Below are 16502 nucleotides of genomic sequence, written 5' to 3'. Positions count from 1 at the left end.
TTTGCGGTACGCGGGCTTCTCACTGCTGTGGCCTCTCCCGTTGCGGAGCACAGGCTCCGGACGCACAGGCTCAGCAGCCATGGCTCACGGGCCCAGCCGCTCCGCGGCATGTGGCATCTTCCCGGACTGGGGCACGAACCCGTGTGCCCTGCATCGGCAGGCGGACTCTCTACCACTGCGCCACCAGGGAAGCCCTCACCAGGCACTTCTGACAGAGCTGAGCACAGTTCCGGCCGTGACCACAAACCAAGGCTCGGCGCTGGCCGGGCTTTCATCCTGACAGCAACCTGGGGGCGGGCACATTCGCGGTCTCCATTTCACAGGCAGGAAACAGAAGTTAGAGTGCGTGTGTGCCTGGACATGCGAATAAGCAACATTTCAACACCAGGTGTCTGGGTAGTCAGGCATCGTCGGGTCAGGTGACTAGGCCTCTGGCCTGGTCGGGACCAGCTGTGGACCCCTGGGGCGCGTCCCTGCACTGCTCAGAGCTGCCTTCACCCACCTGGGGTTCGGGGCCCTGACCCTGCCCTGCCCCTTCCAGGGTGCGGAGCTGGAAGCCTTGCCCACACCTGGGTCCGTGGGGAGAGAGGGAAGCTGTTGGGTGAGCTCTGAGGCCTCCCAGAGCTTGGTCCCTCTGAGCCTCAGTTTCCTCATCTGCAAAGTGGGCGGCCAGTCCGCATTGCTGGGAAGGGTGGAGCTGGTGAGAGCAGACAGGGGCAGCAGGAGCTTGGTGGCCCCCGCCTACTCCATGATGTGAACGGCAGCACGTGTCCAGCTGTCCCTGTACACCAAGAATCACACAGCTCGTCTGCAGTGGTGAGTTTAGAGCAGCAACCCAGACCTGGTTCTCACCCTTAGGAGCTTATGGCTGGTGGTGAGGGCTAACATGAAAGTAAATCGGCAGAGTGCCAGGACCTAAGTCTGCACGGGGAAGGGAGGCGGTCAGGAGGGCTTCTGGAGGCAGTGGCCTCTGAGCCAGGGCTCCAGTATGAATAGCTACTTGCCTAGTAGATAGCATAAGGCCCCCCCCCCCAGGTAGGAAGGGTAGTGGGTACAAAGACCCTGAGGTGTGGCTCCCCTGGCGGCTCTAGTACTCTGTGAGCATTGGGTGCCCAAGAATGTGGGGAGGGACCATTCCAGACGAACCTTGAATGCCACATTCAGGCCTTGGGCTATACCTGCAGGGCCCAGGGCAGGGGGCAGTGAGTGCAGTGAGAAGGTACCTATGGGATCAGAGGTCAGGCGAGCATGGAGGAGAGAGAAGGGTGCAGCAGAGATCTAGGGGGTAGAGATTGGTGGGGCTTCAGGATCTGTTGGATCTGGAGGGCCAGGGAGAGTCAGGATGAATTCACCAGATAACTACCAGGCTGCTCCTTTGAGCCAGGTGAGAGCACACAGTCATAGACGGCACAGGGCCCTGTGCGCTGAGGTTTATAGGTAGCTGTGGGAACCAATCAAACGAATCACGGATAAACATGTAGGTGCACACTGACAAGCGTTGTAAACGCTGTGACCTCCTGTGACCTGAAGGAAGGATCCACGTAGACAGGAGTGGGGGGTGAGGGTGGGGACCAAGCAGAAGAAAGGACATGTGCAAAGGCCCTGTGGTGAGGGCAGCTTCCCCAGTGGGGCCAGGTGCAGATAACAGGTACCCAGTTCAGTGAGGCAGGCGCTGCTGGCTCACGGGCACCTGGAAGCACAGGGTGAGAAAGCCAGTTGGACTTGGTTATGTTTGGGGGTGCGAGAGACCATCAGAGGGTGTCCCCTAGTTTCCGGCCTGGAGGCAGAGTGTGTGGAAGGTAACCCAGGGACAGCCTGGAGAGGTGACCGGTGACAGGCCTGGGGCTCCAGGGGGGCTGGGGCTCCAGGGGGGCTGGGGCTCCAGGGAGGCCGGGGCTGGGAGCCCAGGATCTGGCACTCAAGATGGGAATTGAGGCTCTGGGGCAGATGGGGTCCGATGGGGCGGCCGGTCCCTGTGCTCCAGGCCTGCCTTCAAAGCGAAAGGACTGGCGCCCTGCTTCGGACCGGGCCCCTTCTGTTCCTCGAGGAGAGCGGGGGGGGCTCCGAGGGAGAGGGAAGGAGGGGAGGGGCCTTGGGGCCTCTGGACAGCAGCGCTTCTTCCGTCCCCCACACAGCATCCACAACGGGGTGGTCGCCGTCTTCCAGCGCAAGGGGCTGCCCGACCAGGAGCTTTTCAGCCTCAACGAGGGCGTCCGGTGAGTGGTCGTTTGTCCCATCCAGGCCTGGGTCTGTAAGTGGTGGGAGGGCTGTGCCAGGTGGGAGGCCTGCCCACCACCCCCGTGGGTCCACCAGCCTCAGGTTCCGCCTTTAGAGCCCAGGTGAGCGGTGACCACCACGTGGGCCTTGACCCCAGGCCCTGTCCTGTGGCCTTCACCCTCCTGAAGACTCCTTTTCAGGGGAAACAGGGAAGGACTGGGACAGTGGCTCAAGATAACGCCCACATGGTGGGCGTTGATGTTAAGCATCACAAAGTGTATTTGTTCTGTTAAAAGAGGAAGGACTGGAACTTCCCTGGTGGCGCAGTGGTTAAGAATCCGCCTGCCAACGCAGGGGACACAGGTTTGAGCCCTGGCCCAGGGAAGAGCCCACATGCCACGGAGCAACTAAGGCTGTGTGCCACAACTACTGAGCCTGCGCTCTAGAGCCCGCGAGCCACAACTACTGAAGCCTGCGCACCTAGAGCCTGTGCTCCTCAACAAGAGAAGCCACAGCAATGAGAAGCCCGCGCACCGCATCGAAGAGTAGCCCCCGCTCGCCACAACTAGAGAAAGCCCACGCGCAGCAATGAAGACCCAGCGCAGCCAAAAATAAATAAATAAAGTTAAAAAAAAACAGAGGAAGGACCCACCTGCCTAATGGTGGGAGTGTTGTTCCCAGAAAAGCAGTCACAGCCCCGCCGACTACCCCTCATTTCCTGTGAATAGCTGAGAATTGAGCGCTTGTGAACGGGCCCAGGATGGACCAGCTTTGAGGGACTCTGCGAAGCCAAGGCATTAGTCCTGCATTTTAGTGGAGGAGGCTGAAGCTCGGAGAGGTCGAGAGACTTGCCCGGGGTCACAGCTGCCGCAAGGAGGCATTTCCTACCTCTGTGCTCTCTCCCTCACGCCCTGGCCTGTGCCACCCTGTCCCTACAGCAAAAGAATATCTGGGAAAAATAGGCAGCAAACCTCCTTATCAGCTTGGGGCAGGATTAAAAGGGTAATTGGGGCAGGGTCCCCCCACTCCAACCCTAAATGGCTAAAATGGCCCTTACAGACAGATAAACTGAGGCCCAGGGAGGGAAAGGGGCTGCCTGCGGTCACAGCAGGGGCTTGTTGCCTCTCCCAGGCCCGATGTGTGTGACCGTTGCAGGGGGTCCTGCTTTTTTTGGGCTCATGTGGCCACTCGGGTGGGGCCCCAGGAACCCCATTTTCCTAATATGCCTCTGCATCCCTCGGCTTTGCCCAGCCATGACAAGGGCCGGGGATGGTGCAGAGTAACAAGACTGATGTCTGGCTGTCATTCTTGTTTTCTGCCATATTATATACGTGTGTGTGTGTGTGTGTGTGTGTGTGAGTGTGTGTGTGGTTTCGTGTATTCACAAAGTTGTGCAACTGTCTTTAATTCCAGGGCTTTTTCATCACCCCAAAAGGATACCCCATATTTATAGACAGGTAGTCCCCATTCTCCTCTCCCCCCAGCCCCAGGCCACCACCAAATAGATATATAGACATAGATTTTTTTTTTTAAGATACAGTTTATCCTTTTACAATGTACAGTTCAGTGGTTTTTAGTACATTCACAAGCTTGTATAACTATCACTATTTAATTCCAGAACATTCTCACCACCCACCCCAAAAAAAGCCTGTACCCCTAAACGGTCACTCCCTGTTACCCGTCCTCCCCCAGCAGCCAGCCTCTGGCCGATACCAGTCAACTTTGTCTCCATGGATTTGCCTATGCTAGACATTTCATATAAATGGAGTCGTATTACATACGTGTGGCCTTTTGCATCTGGCTTCTTTCACAGCGTAATGGTCCTCCATACTCGGGGGGTCATCCAGGCTGGGGCAGGTATCAGCGCTTCATTTCCTTTTATGGCCAGATTAAATACCCCATTGTGTGAAAAACACCACTGTGTTTATCCAGTCATCTGTTGATGGACATTTGGGTTGTTTCCACCTTTTGGGTGTTGTGAACAGTGCCGCTGGGAGCATCTGTGTAGGAGACCTTGTGTGGATCTGCGTTTTCACTGTTCTCGGGTCTGCACCTAGGGGTGGAATTACTGGGTCATATATCGGCTCTACCTTTAATCTTTTGAGGAACCGCCCAGCTGTTGTGCACAGAGACTGCACCATTTTACATTCCCATTAGCCGTGTATGAGGGTTCAATTTCCCCACCTTCTCACCAACACCTGTTACTGCCCGGCTTTTTTTTTTTCTGCCTGGGGTTTTGATTCTAACAGCACTAGTGGAGGTGAAGTGCCATCTCGGGGTTTGGGTTTGTGTTTCCCTGGTTACTCATGATGGGGCATCTCCCCACGTGCTTATTGGCCATTTGTGTATCTTTGGAGAAATATCTAGTCACGTCTTCACGTCACTGGGCTAAGGGGGTGGGTCTCCCACTGCAGGCGGCCCCCAGCCCAGCCCCCAGCCCTCGCTGGCACCGTGGGGTCTCTGACTCCTGCCCTCCCTCTGCCCTGTCCTCCCGCCCACAGGCAGCTGCTGAAGACGGAGCTGGGGCCCTTCACGGAGTACCTACAGGTGGGTGCTCTGTGCTCTCCTGAGGGGCTGCTTCCTGAGCTGGCCAGAAAGGGCAGGGGTAGGGGCCACTGGCTCCCGGTGGGTACGTGGAGCTCTGGGTTCAAGGTCTCCGCCTGGCCATGGCTCAGTTTCCCCCGTCTAGCCAGTGTGGGTTGTTGGGTAGGCTGTACGATGAGATGCAGGTGAGGACTCACCGCTCTGCCTGGCACGTGGCGCGGCTCGAGGTCAGTTTTGTGATTAGTTGTCCACCTCCTCCTGGAGCATCAGTGTGGGTCCCCAGAGCCCACGGGTGGGTCATCTACAAACCCCAGGGCCCTGAGCCGCATGGTGATGATGTTAGCGTGGCACCAGTGTCGCCGAGGCTGAGCTGTCCCAGGCGCTGCGGCCACAGGCTTGCAAAGTGGATGAACACGTGGGACCCTGGGGCTCGGGGAGGGGAGAGGACCCCCGAGGTCGCACAGACAGGAAGGCGGAGGTGCTCCAGGCAGGGGCATCCTCACGCAGGCTCGGAGCGTGGTGCCCACCCTCCTGGGAGAGGGTGAAGTGAGGACCAGCCTGCGGCTCCTCCCATCCTTTGGGTTTAGGGTGGTTTTTTTTTTAGTTTAACAGCTTTATTGAGGTGTAATTCACCTAACCATACTGCACACCCACTGAAAGTGTACAATTCAGTGGTATTTAGTGTATTCACAGAGTTGGGCAACCGTCACTGCTAATTCCAGGGCTTTTTCGTCACCCCAAAAGGAAACCGCATGTTTGTAGATAGGTAACCCCCATTCCCCTCTCCCCCAGCCCTAGGTCACCACTAGTCTACTTTCTGTCTCTCTGGATTTACCTGTGTGGATATTTCATGTCAGTGGGATCTCACAGCGCATTGCCTTTTGTGTCTGGCTTCTTTTGCTGAGCACAGTTTTCGAGGTTCATCCATGTTGTGCCTGTATCAGAACCTCATCTCTTTTTACGGCCAAATAGTATTCCACAGTGTGGCGAGACCACGTCTTGCTTATCCATCCGTCCGTCTGTGGTCCCCGGGTTGTTTCCACTCTCTGGCTGCTATGACTGCTGCTGAGACCACGTGGTGTCACTCAGCCACGCCCAGCGTGAGAGTGCAGGGGGGCTGCACTTTGAGCCTCATGGCAGTGGGTGATGGCAGCGCTCAAGCCAGGCCTTTGGCCCCGGGGCCCCTCTTGCCTGAAAGTCCCTCCTTCCTTGTGGGATGTGGGGGCAGCTGCCTGCCCGCCCGCTCAGCCTGAAGCAGGAGGCCCAGGCCTGGCCTGTCTCTTGGGGGCGGTGAGGGTGGGGTCCCTGCACCACCTCCTATCTGGGACAGCCTGGTTGGGTCAGTTGCCCGCGTGCGCCCGGGGAGCTGAGGTTCCAGCTCTGCAACAACTGGACTGGGATGTCGGTGAGTCCTTCCCTCTCTGGGCCTCAGCTGCCTGTTGGTGGAGCCTTGGGGGCCCTGGGTACCCCCGGGGCGGTGACAGCATCTCCATGTGTGCCTTGCAGAACCAGCTGCTGACCAAAGGCATGGTGATCCTGCGAGACAAGATCCGCTTCTATGAAGGTGAGTCTGGCGGCCCACTGCCGAGACCGGGGGCCGGGCCACGCTGCTCGCGGGTGTGGCCGCTGGGAACCGTGGCCTTACCTGGGCTCCACCTGGGGCTCTGGGTGGGTGGTGTGGCCCTTCTGGTCGAGAGAGTCCAGAGGGGCGGAAGCAATGCCTCGAGGGCAACAGGGCTGAGATCTGACCCCTGGAGGGGACCCTGCTGGGAAGAGCATCTGCCCCCCATCTTGCTGGGGCCCAGGAGGGCTGAGGGGTGTCTGGGAGAAGAGGCCCCTGCTTCACCTCACTGCCCATGAGGCCTCTGGCCCCCGTGAACCCCGTCCCAGCAGCCTGGGAGAACCCCCATCAGGATCTTTGAGGACCAGAGGGGAACTGGTCTAGACCCGGGGGAAGCTGCCACCTGGTGGACCAGCGGATGTGGGTTCCCTGCCAGGGTTTGGGGCCCAGGCTTGGTGTGGGGCCTTCTGGGCAAGTTTTCTCTTTTAATGCTCATACCTACCCTGTGAGGCCTTTGGGTCACTGTACCCATGTCACAGCTGGGGGACAGCACAGCGATGGCCCTCAACTTGTCCATAGCCACAGTGCACGTAAGGGGTGGAGGTGGAATTCGAACCCAGGGCATCCCGACTCCAGAGCACACCCCCTTTGCCCTTCTAGGGGCAGGCCCACAAGTCACAGCTGGCCTCGCTGCCCAGCTCGGGCCTCAGCAAGAAGAGGGAGGGCCCTGGCCGGCTGCTGTCTCCTGCCAGGCCCAGAGCCCTGGCAGGATGTGCCCAGTCCCGGAACCCTTGGGCTCCCTGTGTCCCTGGGCTGGGGGCGAGAAGCCCTGTGTGTACACTTCCTGGCAGGAGTGAGTTGGTGTAGAGAGAAATCACATTATGGGGGGAACGGAGCTCAAACCGGCACATCTTGCCCTGGGCCCGCTGTGTGTCAGGCCCTGTGCAGGTCACGACCCTCCCTCTGTGCGCCAGGCACCAGCCCCCACATGTCCTCGCTCTTTGCTGGGCTTGTCCCGAGAGTTTCCATTGCCTGACTCCTAGGTCACCCCACAACCCTGTGAAGAAGTTTCCGCTGTTGTAGCCACTGAGCACTTGGGAAGACCGAGGCACAGAAGGGCTGAGTAACTCGCCTGAGCCACACAGCCCTACCTGGCAGCCCGGCTCCTGAGCCTGCACTCCTCTCTCTGCTGCTCCAGGTTCCTCCTCGAGTTCTCAGTGACCCTGGAAAGCACGGGTCTTAGCCCATTTCACAGAGGCAGAGACCGAGGCCTGGGGTGCTCAGCATAACTCAGAGCCACGCGTCCTGTGTTCCTCCTGCACCGCCTCTGCCTGTGTCGGGGGGAAGCAGCCAAGGCAGGAGCCTGAGAAGGGCTGTGAGAACCACAGACGTGGGGGCAGGAGGCACAGGCCTTTGGGGGTCCGAGCGGGCTTCCTGGAGGGGGCGGCACCAAGCCAGCAGGAGGATCTGCTGGCGGAGATGCCCTCGCACGCCCCTCTCCCAACTCAGCACATTCCGGCAGTGCCTGCCCTCCCACCAGCTCCGGCCCAGGGGAGCTGGGACCGTAGGAGAAGAGGCGCTTTGTGTGGCTTGGTGGAGTCCTGCCCGCCGTGGCCATGTCCGCCAGGCCACCCAGGAGGGAGCACCGACCCCATCCAACCGCCCTTGGCCTCAGGGACAGGCACAGAGCCCCAGGCTGGGGGCCAGGGGGCCCGGCCTCCAGTTCCTATCCAGCCACAGACTGTCATTTCCCTCTGTCCGCACCTTAGCACAGGGGGTTAGACAGGCCCCGCCCATGTGCTCACTACAGGTCAGGCCCCAGGTAGCCTTTGGGGACCTGGAGATGGACCTAGGCCCTGCCTGGCAGGGGCTCACAGCCCAGCTGGGGACACAGACATGGACCAGACAGTGAGAGTCCACTGTGATGAATGTCAAAGTGAAGGGAAGCCCTGGGGAAGGAAGGGCTAGTTCCACCTTGGCAGTCAGGGAGGGCTGCATGGAAGCAGCAGCCTTTGAGTCAGGCCTCGAAACATCGAGAGGACATCTGCCCCCCTTCAGCCAATGCAGTGGGGACAGTGGCTGACATCACACCCCGAGGGGCTGCCTTGGGAGCCTCCCCGTTCTGCCTACTACCGGGTCCCAGGGAGAGCTCTTCCTTAAGACTACTCCCCGCGGCCAGCCATGTCCTCAGCCCGTGCCTCTGCTGGAGGTGGTGGGTAGCCCCACGAGGGGCAGCCCAGGACGTGGCCACCTGCCCCGCTCCAGCCTCCAGCAAGGCCTTGAACCCGAGCACAGTGATTCCTGGAAGTGGGAGGCCTGGAGGGGCCTTGAGGTGGAGGCCTCCCTCCCTGGGGCCACATTCGAGGTGGTGGTTCGGTGGGCTCAGCTGCAGCGGGGGTAGCTTCTCAGCAGCCAGACGCTCTGGGACTCTGAGCGGGGAGTCCGGGGTTTCTGCAGGCTCTGGGCCCTGGGCTCTGCCTGTCCTGCAGGAATCCCAGCCTGTTAAGGTCAGGCCACTAAACTGCACTGCGACAGCCCTCACACGCTCGCCTCCGAGCCTGGCCACCCTCCTCCAAGCCCCTGCTGTGGCCTTTCCAACTGCCCTGTGGTCACCACTGAGATCTGAGCTGAGATCAGCCTGGTGCATTCCCGTCTCCAGGGCCTGCACAGTCAGACTGAAGAAAGGAAGACAGACAGGCTGACCCACGCCCCATCCTGGGAGATCCAGCTCAAGGGCACGGCCGCTGGGTGGCGTGGGTCCTCCTGAGCGTCGGCGCGGCCTCAGACCATGCGGGCCGCTAGTCAGTGCCAGGCTAACAGCTGAGCACTTGCTACAGGGTAGCTTTTGGCCTTTGAGTGTGGACACGTTGATCACACCCATTTTACAGAGGACCACACTGAGGCTGGGGCTGAGGGACTCCCTGGGGCCCCAGTGCGGGGCTTCGACGCTGTGTGCTTGACTCACCCCTGCCGACCCTGGTGTCCCCAGACCGCAGTTCCCGGGCAGCAGAGAGCCCAGCCAGGGCATGGAGCCAAGCTTCCTGGCCCCTTGGTCGGCGTGTGGCTCTGGCGGGGCCTGGACTGTACGACATCCCCTTTCCACCCCGCGGGCTGGAGAGCAGCCTGCGCTCCGCAGACGCCACCTGGCCCGCGCCCAGAGCCGCCCCACGGCCGCCCGGGGAACTGAGCGGCCTTTCTTCTCGCCGGTGACGGCGGGGACCTCAAGGGACCTTTGTATGCAGGCAGAGCTCCTCGGGTGGCGGGCACCCACCGTCCTGGGTTCCATAGAGCCCGGTGTGAGGTGTGGGCCCCCGGTCGGACCAGGAGCTGGCCGCCAGGCAGGGTGCTCCAGTGCCAGCAGACGGGCTGCATGGAAAGGTGGACCCGCCCTCTCCACGGTCACCCCTACCAGGCTCCCCTCCCAGAGCCCGGCACCTACACAGAGCCGGGGGCTTTATGGGAGGGGTGGGGGGCTCAGAGCCCAGGAAAAGGGAGCACAAGAGGCAAAGGCCCTTGACCGACCTCCTGGTTCCCATGGAAACCTTGAGGAGTCGGGCATGGGCGGTGCGCTCTGGGAGGCTGGCCAGCCCGTGGCCCTGGCCCCTCCACTCCTGGAGATGCCCGCCACCACGGCCGTGTTTCTCCAGCCAACTGCTAGTCTGCCTTCCAGGTGGGGTCCCGCCAAGCAGCAGAGGCCTCGGTGACATGTCCCGGAGGCCTGCTTATCCTGACCCAGCAGCCTTTCATCCCAGCTCTCCGCTCCTTCCAGGCAGAGGGGCTGAGGGTTCAGCACTTGGCGTTTCCTAGGGGAGCGCAGAGCCGGCTTGGGGGGCACCTCAGTTGTCCCCACCCCCAGGGTCTGTCCACCTTGTGACTGGGGTTTCTGCTTCCCCAGAGCTGGCAGAAAGGCCCACAGAGCTTGTCCAAATGCCTGCTTTCCACATGTGTATTTCCATGGTTCCTGTGCCAAGGGTTTCAGTCCACCAGGCAAAACGGTCCTCCTGAATTAGCTTGGATATCACCTCCTCCGGGAAGCTCTCCCTGCGTGACCCCCTCGTACCTGGGACAATTGCTACTGTTGGATGCGGTTTCCCTGGCTCCCCAGATCCCACCCCAGGCAGCCTGGGTGGTGGGGACCCAGGCCCTTGAGGCAGAGACCCGCACCTCTCTGAGGCCCAGGCACTTCATCTGCCCGGTGGGGGTCACTCCTCCCTCGCCAGGGTGGCTGTTCACTGTCCTGCTGCCCTGTCACGTGGTGGGACTGGGGTAGTTTTGGGCTCAGCTGGGTCCCCAGTGCCAGGCCTGGCACAGCGTGGCTGCTGCGTGAATGTCTGTCGGGTGGACAGAGGGACGGACCAATGGGTGGGCGGAAGGAGGGAGAGGGTGCACGAGACAAGGGTGTGAGTGGAGCGCCTGTCGGGCTGTGCCTGTAGGGCTTGTGTGCAGAGGAAACGGACCCACCGGCACCTCTCTGCCCCAGGCCCTGCTTCATCTCCTTTCCTCCTGTCGGCTCTGAGGGGTTCACCCCGCTACAGCCCCGTTTTATTAGTGGGGCAGCTGAGGCTCAGGGGGGTGAAGCTGGGCGTCCGGGCCCATAACCCTGGCAGGTGGGGGGGCCCTCCAGGGCCCGGCCCTCAGCTCCCGCGTCCTCCTGCTGCCAGGAGAGGTGACTCGCGACCTGGGAAGGCGCGAAGCATCTGCCAGCGCCCGTTGGGGTAGTGGTGATGGTCCCTGTGCCCACAGGACAGAAGCTGCTGGACTCGCTGGCAGAGACCTGGGATTTCTTTTTCAGCGACGTGCTGCCCACGCTGCAGGCCGTCTTCTACCCGGTGCAGGTGAGCGGCTCCTGGGCCACAGGGACAGCCGATCCCGGCCTGGGGGTGGGCACACCTCTGCCCTTGTTGCCACGTGTGGGCCATCTGCGCCTGCGCTCACCCCCGGACCTCCGAGAACCTGCTCCCCACCCCCAAGACGGGCATAAGGACAGCTCCATGCTCAAGAGCCTTGGGAAGCCCTTAGCAGCACACAGTAGGCCGTGCCCGGCACGCAGTAGGGGCTCTGTGCGTGACAGTCACCCTTCCCTTGCCTGAGGGAGCCGCGTGGGGCCCTCTCTCCGCAGAACGAGGGTCATCTGGGGAGGAGGACGGGGTGGAAGGGGACCTGGGGGTCAGTGGTCCGTCCCTGTATCTGGCCCCAGAACTGGTGGGGGCAGGGGAGCAAGGGTCTCACGTGATAGCGGCGGCCCCCACGTCTGCAGGGCAAGGAGCCGTCGGTGCGCCAGCTGGCTCTGCTGCACTTCCGGAACATCATCACCCTCAGTGTGAAGCTGGAGGACGCGCTGGCCCGGGCGCACGCCCGCGTGCCCCCCGCCGTCGTGCAGATGCTGTTGGTGCTGCAGGTGCGCGGGGCCCGTGGGGGCTGCGCTCAGCCCGGTGACGGGCACAGGCTCCCCGGAGACAGAGCCTGAGATGTGGGTGTGGGGCCATGTGACTTCTCAACGGTGGGGGAGGGCGGGGGTGGGGAGGGACCCCCAGGAGAAACCTGGGAGGGAGAAGGAAGCGGCGGGGGGGGGGCGCTGAGAAGGAGCTGGACAAAGGTGTGGGTTCGTTCACAAGAAGGCCGGCCCGGGAGCCCACAGGGAGCCCAGGAGTGTAGATGGAGTGTCCCTCGAGGGCAGCAGGGCCAGGCCTTTACTCCCCCAGCGGTCAGTCACTGGGGTTGGGGGCCACCGCCTCCCACTCCCCACAGCAGTTCCAGACATTTCTGAAGGACCTTTCTGCAAACTGCTGCACGCCAAGCCCTGTGGCGGGCACGGCACCCTTCAGTTTGCCAGCCTCTCTCACTGTCACAGCCCCAGGATGAGCACCATCAACCACCCCATTTTACAGGTTGGGAAGTAGGGTCCTCGCTTTCCTGGAGCTGTGATGGCCGGGAGCCTGGCCTTCCCTGAGGGTGACAGGCTCCCACCCCTGTTCATGGTCCTGAACCCACCCATGCACGTGGAAGTCCTTCTAAATTTATGTCTGTGAGGTTGGTCCTGGGGCCCAGGGCAGCTAGTTGAAGATTCCAGAGCAAAGAAGGGGCTGATGAATGTGGACGTTAGAAGGGTCGAGGGGCTACACTTGCTGGGAGCCGATGGTCACCCTGGCGGCCACGCAGGGCAGCGACTGGCGGGACATTGCATCCCTTGGCCTATTTCCTCGAAGGATAATGAGGAGAAATCGAGGAGGGGGGGGGGGGGGGGCGCTGAGAAGGAGCTGGACAAAGGTGTGGGTTCGTTCACAAGAAGGCCGGCCCGGGAGCCCACAGGGAGCCCAGGAGTGTAGATGGAGTGTCCCTCGAGGGCAGCAGGGCCAGGCCTTTACTCCCCCAGCGGTCAGTCACTGGGGTTGGGGGCCACCGCCTCCCACTCCCCACAGCAGTTCCAGACATTTCTGAAGGACCTTTCTGCAAACTGCTGCACGCCAAGCCCTGTGGCGGGCACGGCACCCTTCAGTTTGCCAGCCTCTCTCACTGTCACAGCCCCAGGATGAGCACCATCAACCACCCCATTTTACAGGTTGGGAAGTAGGGTCCTCGCTTTCCTGGAGCTGTGATGGCCGGGAGCCTGGCCTTCCCTGAGGGTGACAGGCTCCCACCCCTGTTCATGGTCCTGAACCCACCCATGCACGTGGAAGTCCTTCTAAATTTATGTCTGTGAGGTTGGTCCTGGGGCCCAGGGCAGCTAGTTGAAGATTCCAGAGCAAAGAAGGGGCTGATGAATGTGGACGTTAGAAGGGTCGAGGGGCTACACTTGCTGGGAGCCGATGGTCACCCTGGCGGCCACGCAGGGCAGCGACTGGCGGGACATTGCATCCCTTGGCCTATTTCCTCGAAGGATAATGAGGAGAAATCGACACAAAGTCCTCCATGGTGCACTTCCTCTTGGGGGCGGCAAGTGATGAGGCTGGGATTTCAAGCCAAGGAATAAGGTCTCATCTTGATCCCATGAACAGCACCTGGGTGGCGGCCAGGCCGGGGTGGTGCTGCCCCCTGGTGGTCGCTGTGCCTCATGCAGCTTCTGGGCTTGGCCCCATTTTCCCCCAGAGTGTCCTTCTACCCCTCCTGGGTGCGACCCCTACCCCCAACCTCAACCTTGTTCTCTCGCCTTGGCCTCCACTTTGAATGGCCTTGTCCCAGCCCTGCGGTGAACTTGTCCCCACTGTTTTCAAGTCCCAGATGGATCTGAGGCCACAGCTACTGGTCAGCATACCTTTTGAGGGCCTACTATGTGCCCCATGCTTCACCTGCAGAATCAAAGTTCCTTCTCACCGGGGTCCTAGAAGCTGAGTAGCAGCCCTGCATCTGAGCGTACACGAATAATGCAGCCCCGGGGCCCCCATTTCCTTACTGTGCAATGGGGAGCAGAGACCAGACACCAGAAACAAATTCTGGGAATGAAGGGACATAAAGTTTGTGAAACACCCAGCACAGCTCAGCAGTAACGTCATCCTCATCCACGGCACTGTTGCTGGGGGCGGGGACGGCTCCTTCAGCTTCATCTGGATGACTTCCAGGGGCACCCCCTCCTTGTTCAAACACAGCTGGATCCATGGAGTCTGTAGTGATGTCCCCTCTTTCGGTTATATTAGTCATTTGGGTCTTCTCTCTCTTGTTCTTAGTTGGTCTGGCTAGAGGCTTGTGGATTTTATTGATCTTTTCAAAGCTTTTGGTTTTGTTGATTTTCTCCATCCATTTTTCTGTTTTCAATTGCGTTGATTTCTGCTGATGCTTATTTTTTTTCGTCTTACTTTTTACTTAATTTGCTCTTCTTTGTCTAGTTTTCTAAGGGGGAAGTTTACATGACTGCTCGGAGACTTTTTATATTCTAATGTATCCATTCAGTGCTATAAATTTCCCTCTAAGCACTGCTTCCATGCATCCTGATAATTTGGACGTTGGCGTTTTCATTTTCATTTAATTCAGAATGTTTACAAATTCTTCTTTGACCCCTGTGTCATTTAGAAGTGAGTTGTTTAATCTCCATGTGTTTGGGGGTTTTCAGTTATCATTGTGTTATGGATTCCTGGCTTAATTTCTTTGTGGTCTGAGAGCAGACATTGTACGATTTCTGTTCTTTTAAATGTGTTGAGGTGTGTTTTATGGCCCAGAATGTGGTCTGTCTTGGAGAATGTCCCACGTGAGCTTGAGAAGCATATGGATTCTGCCATTGGACAAGTTGTCTATAGATGTCAGTTATATCCAGTTGATTGATGGTGTTGTTGAGTTCATTTGTGTCCTTCCTGATTTTCTGCCTGCTGGATCTATTTCTGAGAGGGGTGCTGAAGCCTCCAACTAGGAGAATGGATTTCTCTGTCTCTCCTCACAGCCCCGTCACTTTTTGCCTCCGTAGTTTCCTGCTCTGTGTTAGGTGTGTACACATTAGGGATAGTTATGTCACCTCGGAGAAGTGATCTCTTTACCGTTAGGTAATGACCTTCCTTATCCCTGATAAATTTCTTTGGTCTGTAGTCTGTCCTGTCTGAAATTGACATGGCTACTCCTGCTGTGATCTGTGTTATCGTGATCTGTGATCCATGATCCGTGTTACCACATATAATCCTGCACTCTCTTATTTCTCGTCTGTGTGTGTCTTTAATAGTTGAAATGGGTTTCTTGTAGGCAGCACAGAGTTGGGTTCTCGCTGCCTTGAATCGTCGTTTAACGTTTACCTGGGTGTATCTTGTTTCTTAACTGCCGGCAGCCCCTTGAGGATGATTCATTCGTTCAGAGACATCATTCGTTCAGCAAGCACTCACTAAAAACCTGCTGTGTGCCCAGCCCTCTGCCGGGGGTACTGGGGACCCAGGGCTTGCCTCCTGGTCAGCTCACAGCTGAGTGGGCAAGACCACAGCTGTCCCGTGGGCAGCCTCATTTTCCAGGCTTTGGCTCCAGTGAGATGGGAGGGGTGGGAAACCCTTCAAAGCTGTGAATGAGGGAGGGAGCTGGCAGGGGAGGCAGTGTGGGAGGGGGAGGGGCGGCTCTATCAGGTGGACGGGCCTTGACCCCACCCAGCTTGGATACAGACCTGGACCTGGGCCTGGCCCAGGGGGCAGCCTGTCCTGCCTACAGCGCTCCTTGGGGCGAGGGAGTGAGGGTGCGGGTCCAGGTGCTTGAGCTTGGCCCCCCAGGACTGCCCAGAGCCTCTGGGAAGCCAGCTCATGGAAGGGGACACACAACTGTCCCGAGGGAGAGGTGCAGGGTGCCCAGCCTAATTTGGCCACAGACGCCTTTCCCGCAGGCATCATGGTCTTCCAGCCACGCCGGCTTCTGTGTGCAGCGGGGCAGCCACGAGGGCGTTAAAGCAGGAGGGTGGCTCAGAGGCCCCAACCCGAGAGACCGCTGGGAAGGGAGGGTGCGAGGCCACCGCCACGGGAGCCAGGACCCCGGGGGAGGGGGAGGGCGCCGTTCGTGGTGGCCTTTGAGCTAAGCACGGCTGGGCTAGGGAGGCAGGGAACAGGCCGACCGGCGGACCCCCACACCCCTACCTCTTGCAGGGGGTGCACGAGTCCCGGGGAGTGACCAAGGACTACCTGCGCCTGGAGACGCTGATCCAGAAGGTGGTGTCGCCCTACCTGGGCACCTACGGCCTCTGCTCCAGCGAGGGTGCCTACACACACTCCTGCATCCTGGGTAGGCGTCTCCTGGGCGTGGGTGGGAGCAGGGTGACCCCTGGCCCCATCCATCTCTGCCCGGGTGGGGGCCCAGGCCTCCCAGGGGAGTCATGCAGAACCAGATGTGCAGCCACGGCAAACCTGTCCTGAGCAACCACCGGCCGTGCTGTGTGCGGGGCACCGGGCAAACGGTGGGTCACGTGGGGTCCCTCCTTCAAGGGCTGACGTCACAACTGGTGCTGCAGTGACTCCCCTGAGAGCCCAGCAGAGGCCCCGGCAGCCCCCACGGAGGTCACATCCGAGCTCAGTCCTGAAAGTCAGGAGTTGACGAGGGAGAGGACCTAGCACGTGCAAAGGCCCAGAGCCCAAGAAGTCCTGGCTTATTTGGGGACTCACGGGGGGTGTGGAGGGGTTGTGAGGTGGGCATGGCTGGGCGTCCTGGGGCTGCCTGGCCTCGTCGGTTCATTCAGCACTGTAAGCTGAACACCTACTGTGCACCAGCCCCTGTTCTTGGTCCTGAGGGTTCA

The 16502-nt window shown here is 59.9% G+C and overlaps 1 protein-coding gene across 1 annotated transcript in view; it reads left to right on the top strand.

The window, feature by feature from the left end:
- The window catches only part of PRR5 (proline rich 5), a 26800-nt gene that overhangs the window by 8624 nt on the left and 1674 nt on the right, over positions 1–16502 (top strand). Inside the window, exons 2-7 of the mRNA XM_007454090.1 lie at positions 2136–2216; positions 4719–4764; positions 6268–6325; positions 11066–11157; positions 11580–11720; positions 15859–15994. Of these exons, the coding sequence (XP_007454152.1) occupies positions 2136–2216; positions 4719–4764; positions 6268–6325; positions 11066–11157; positions 11580–11720; positions 15859–15994 (554 nt within the window). The remainder of the gene's footprint in view (positions 1–2135; positions 2217–4718; positions 4765–6267; positions 6326–11065; positions 11158–11579; positions 11721–15858; positions 15995–16502) is intronic.

The sequence above is a fragment of the Lipotes vexillifer genome, unplaced genomic scaffold, assembly GCF_000442215.2.
Source record: "Lipotes vexillifer unplaced genomic scaffold, Lipotes_vexillifer_v1.1 scaffold382, whole genome shotgun sequence".
NCBI lineage: Eukaryota > Metazoa > Chordata > Mammalia > Artiodactyla > Lipotidae > Lipotes > Lipotes vexillifer.
This window is presented reverse-complemented; position numbering and strand designations above follow the sequence as displayed.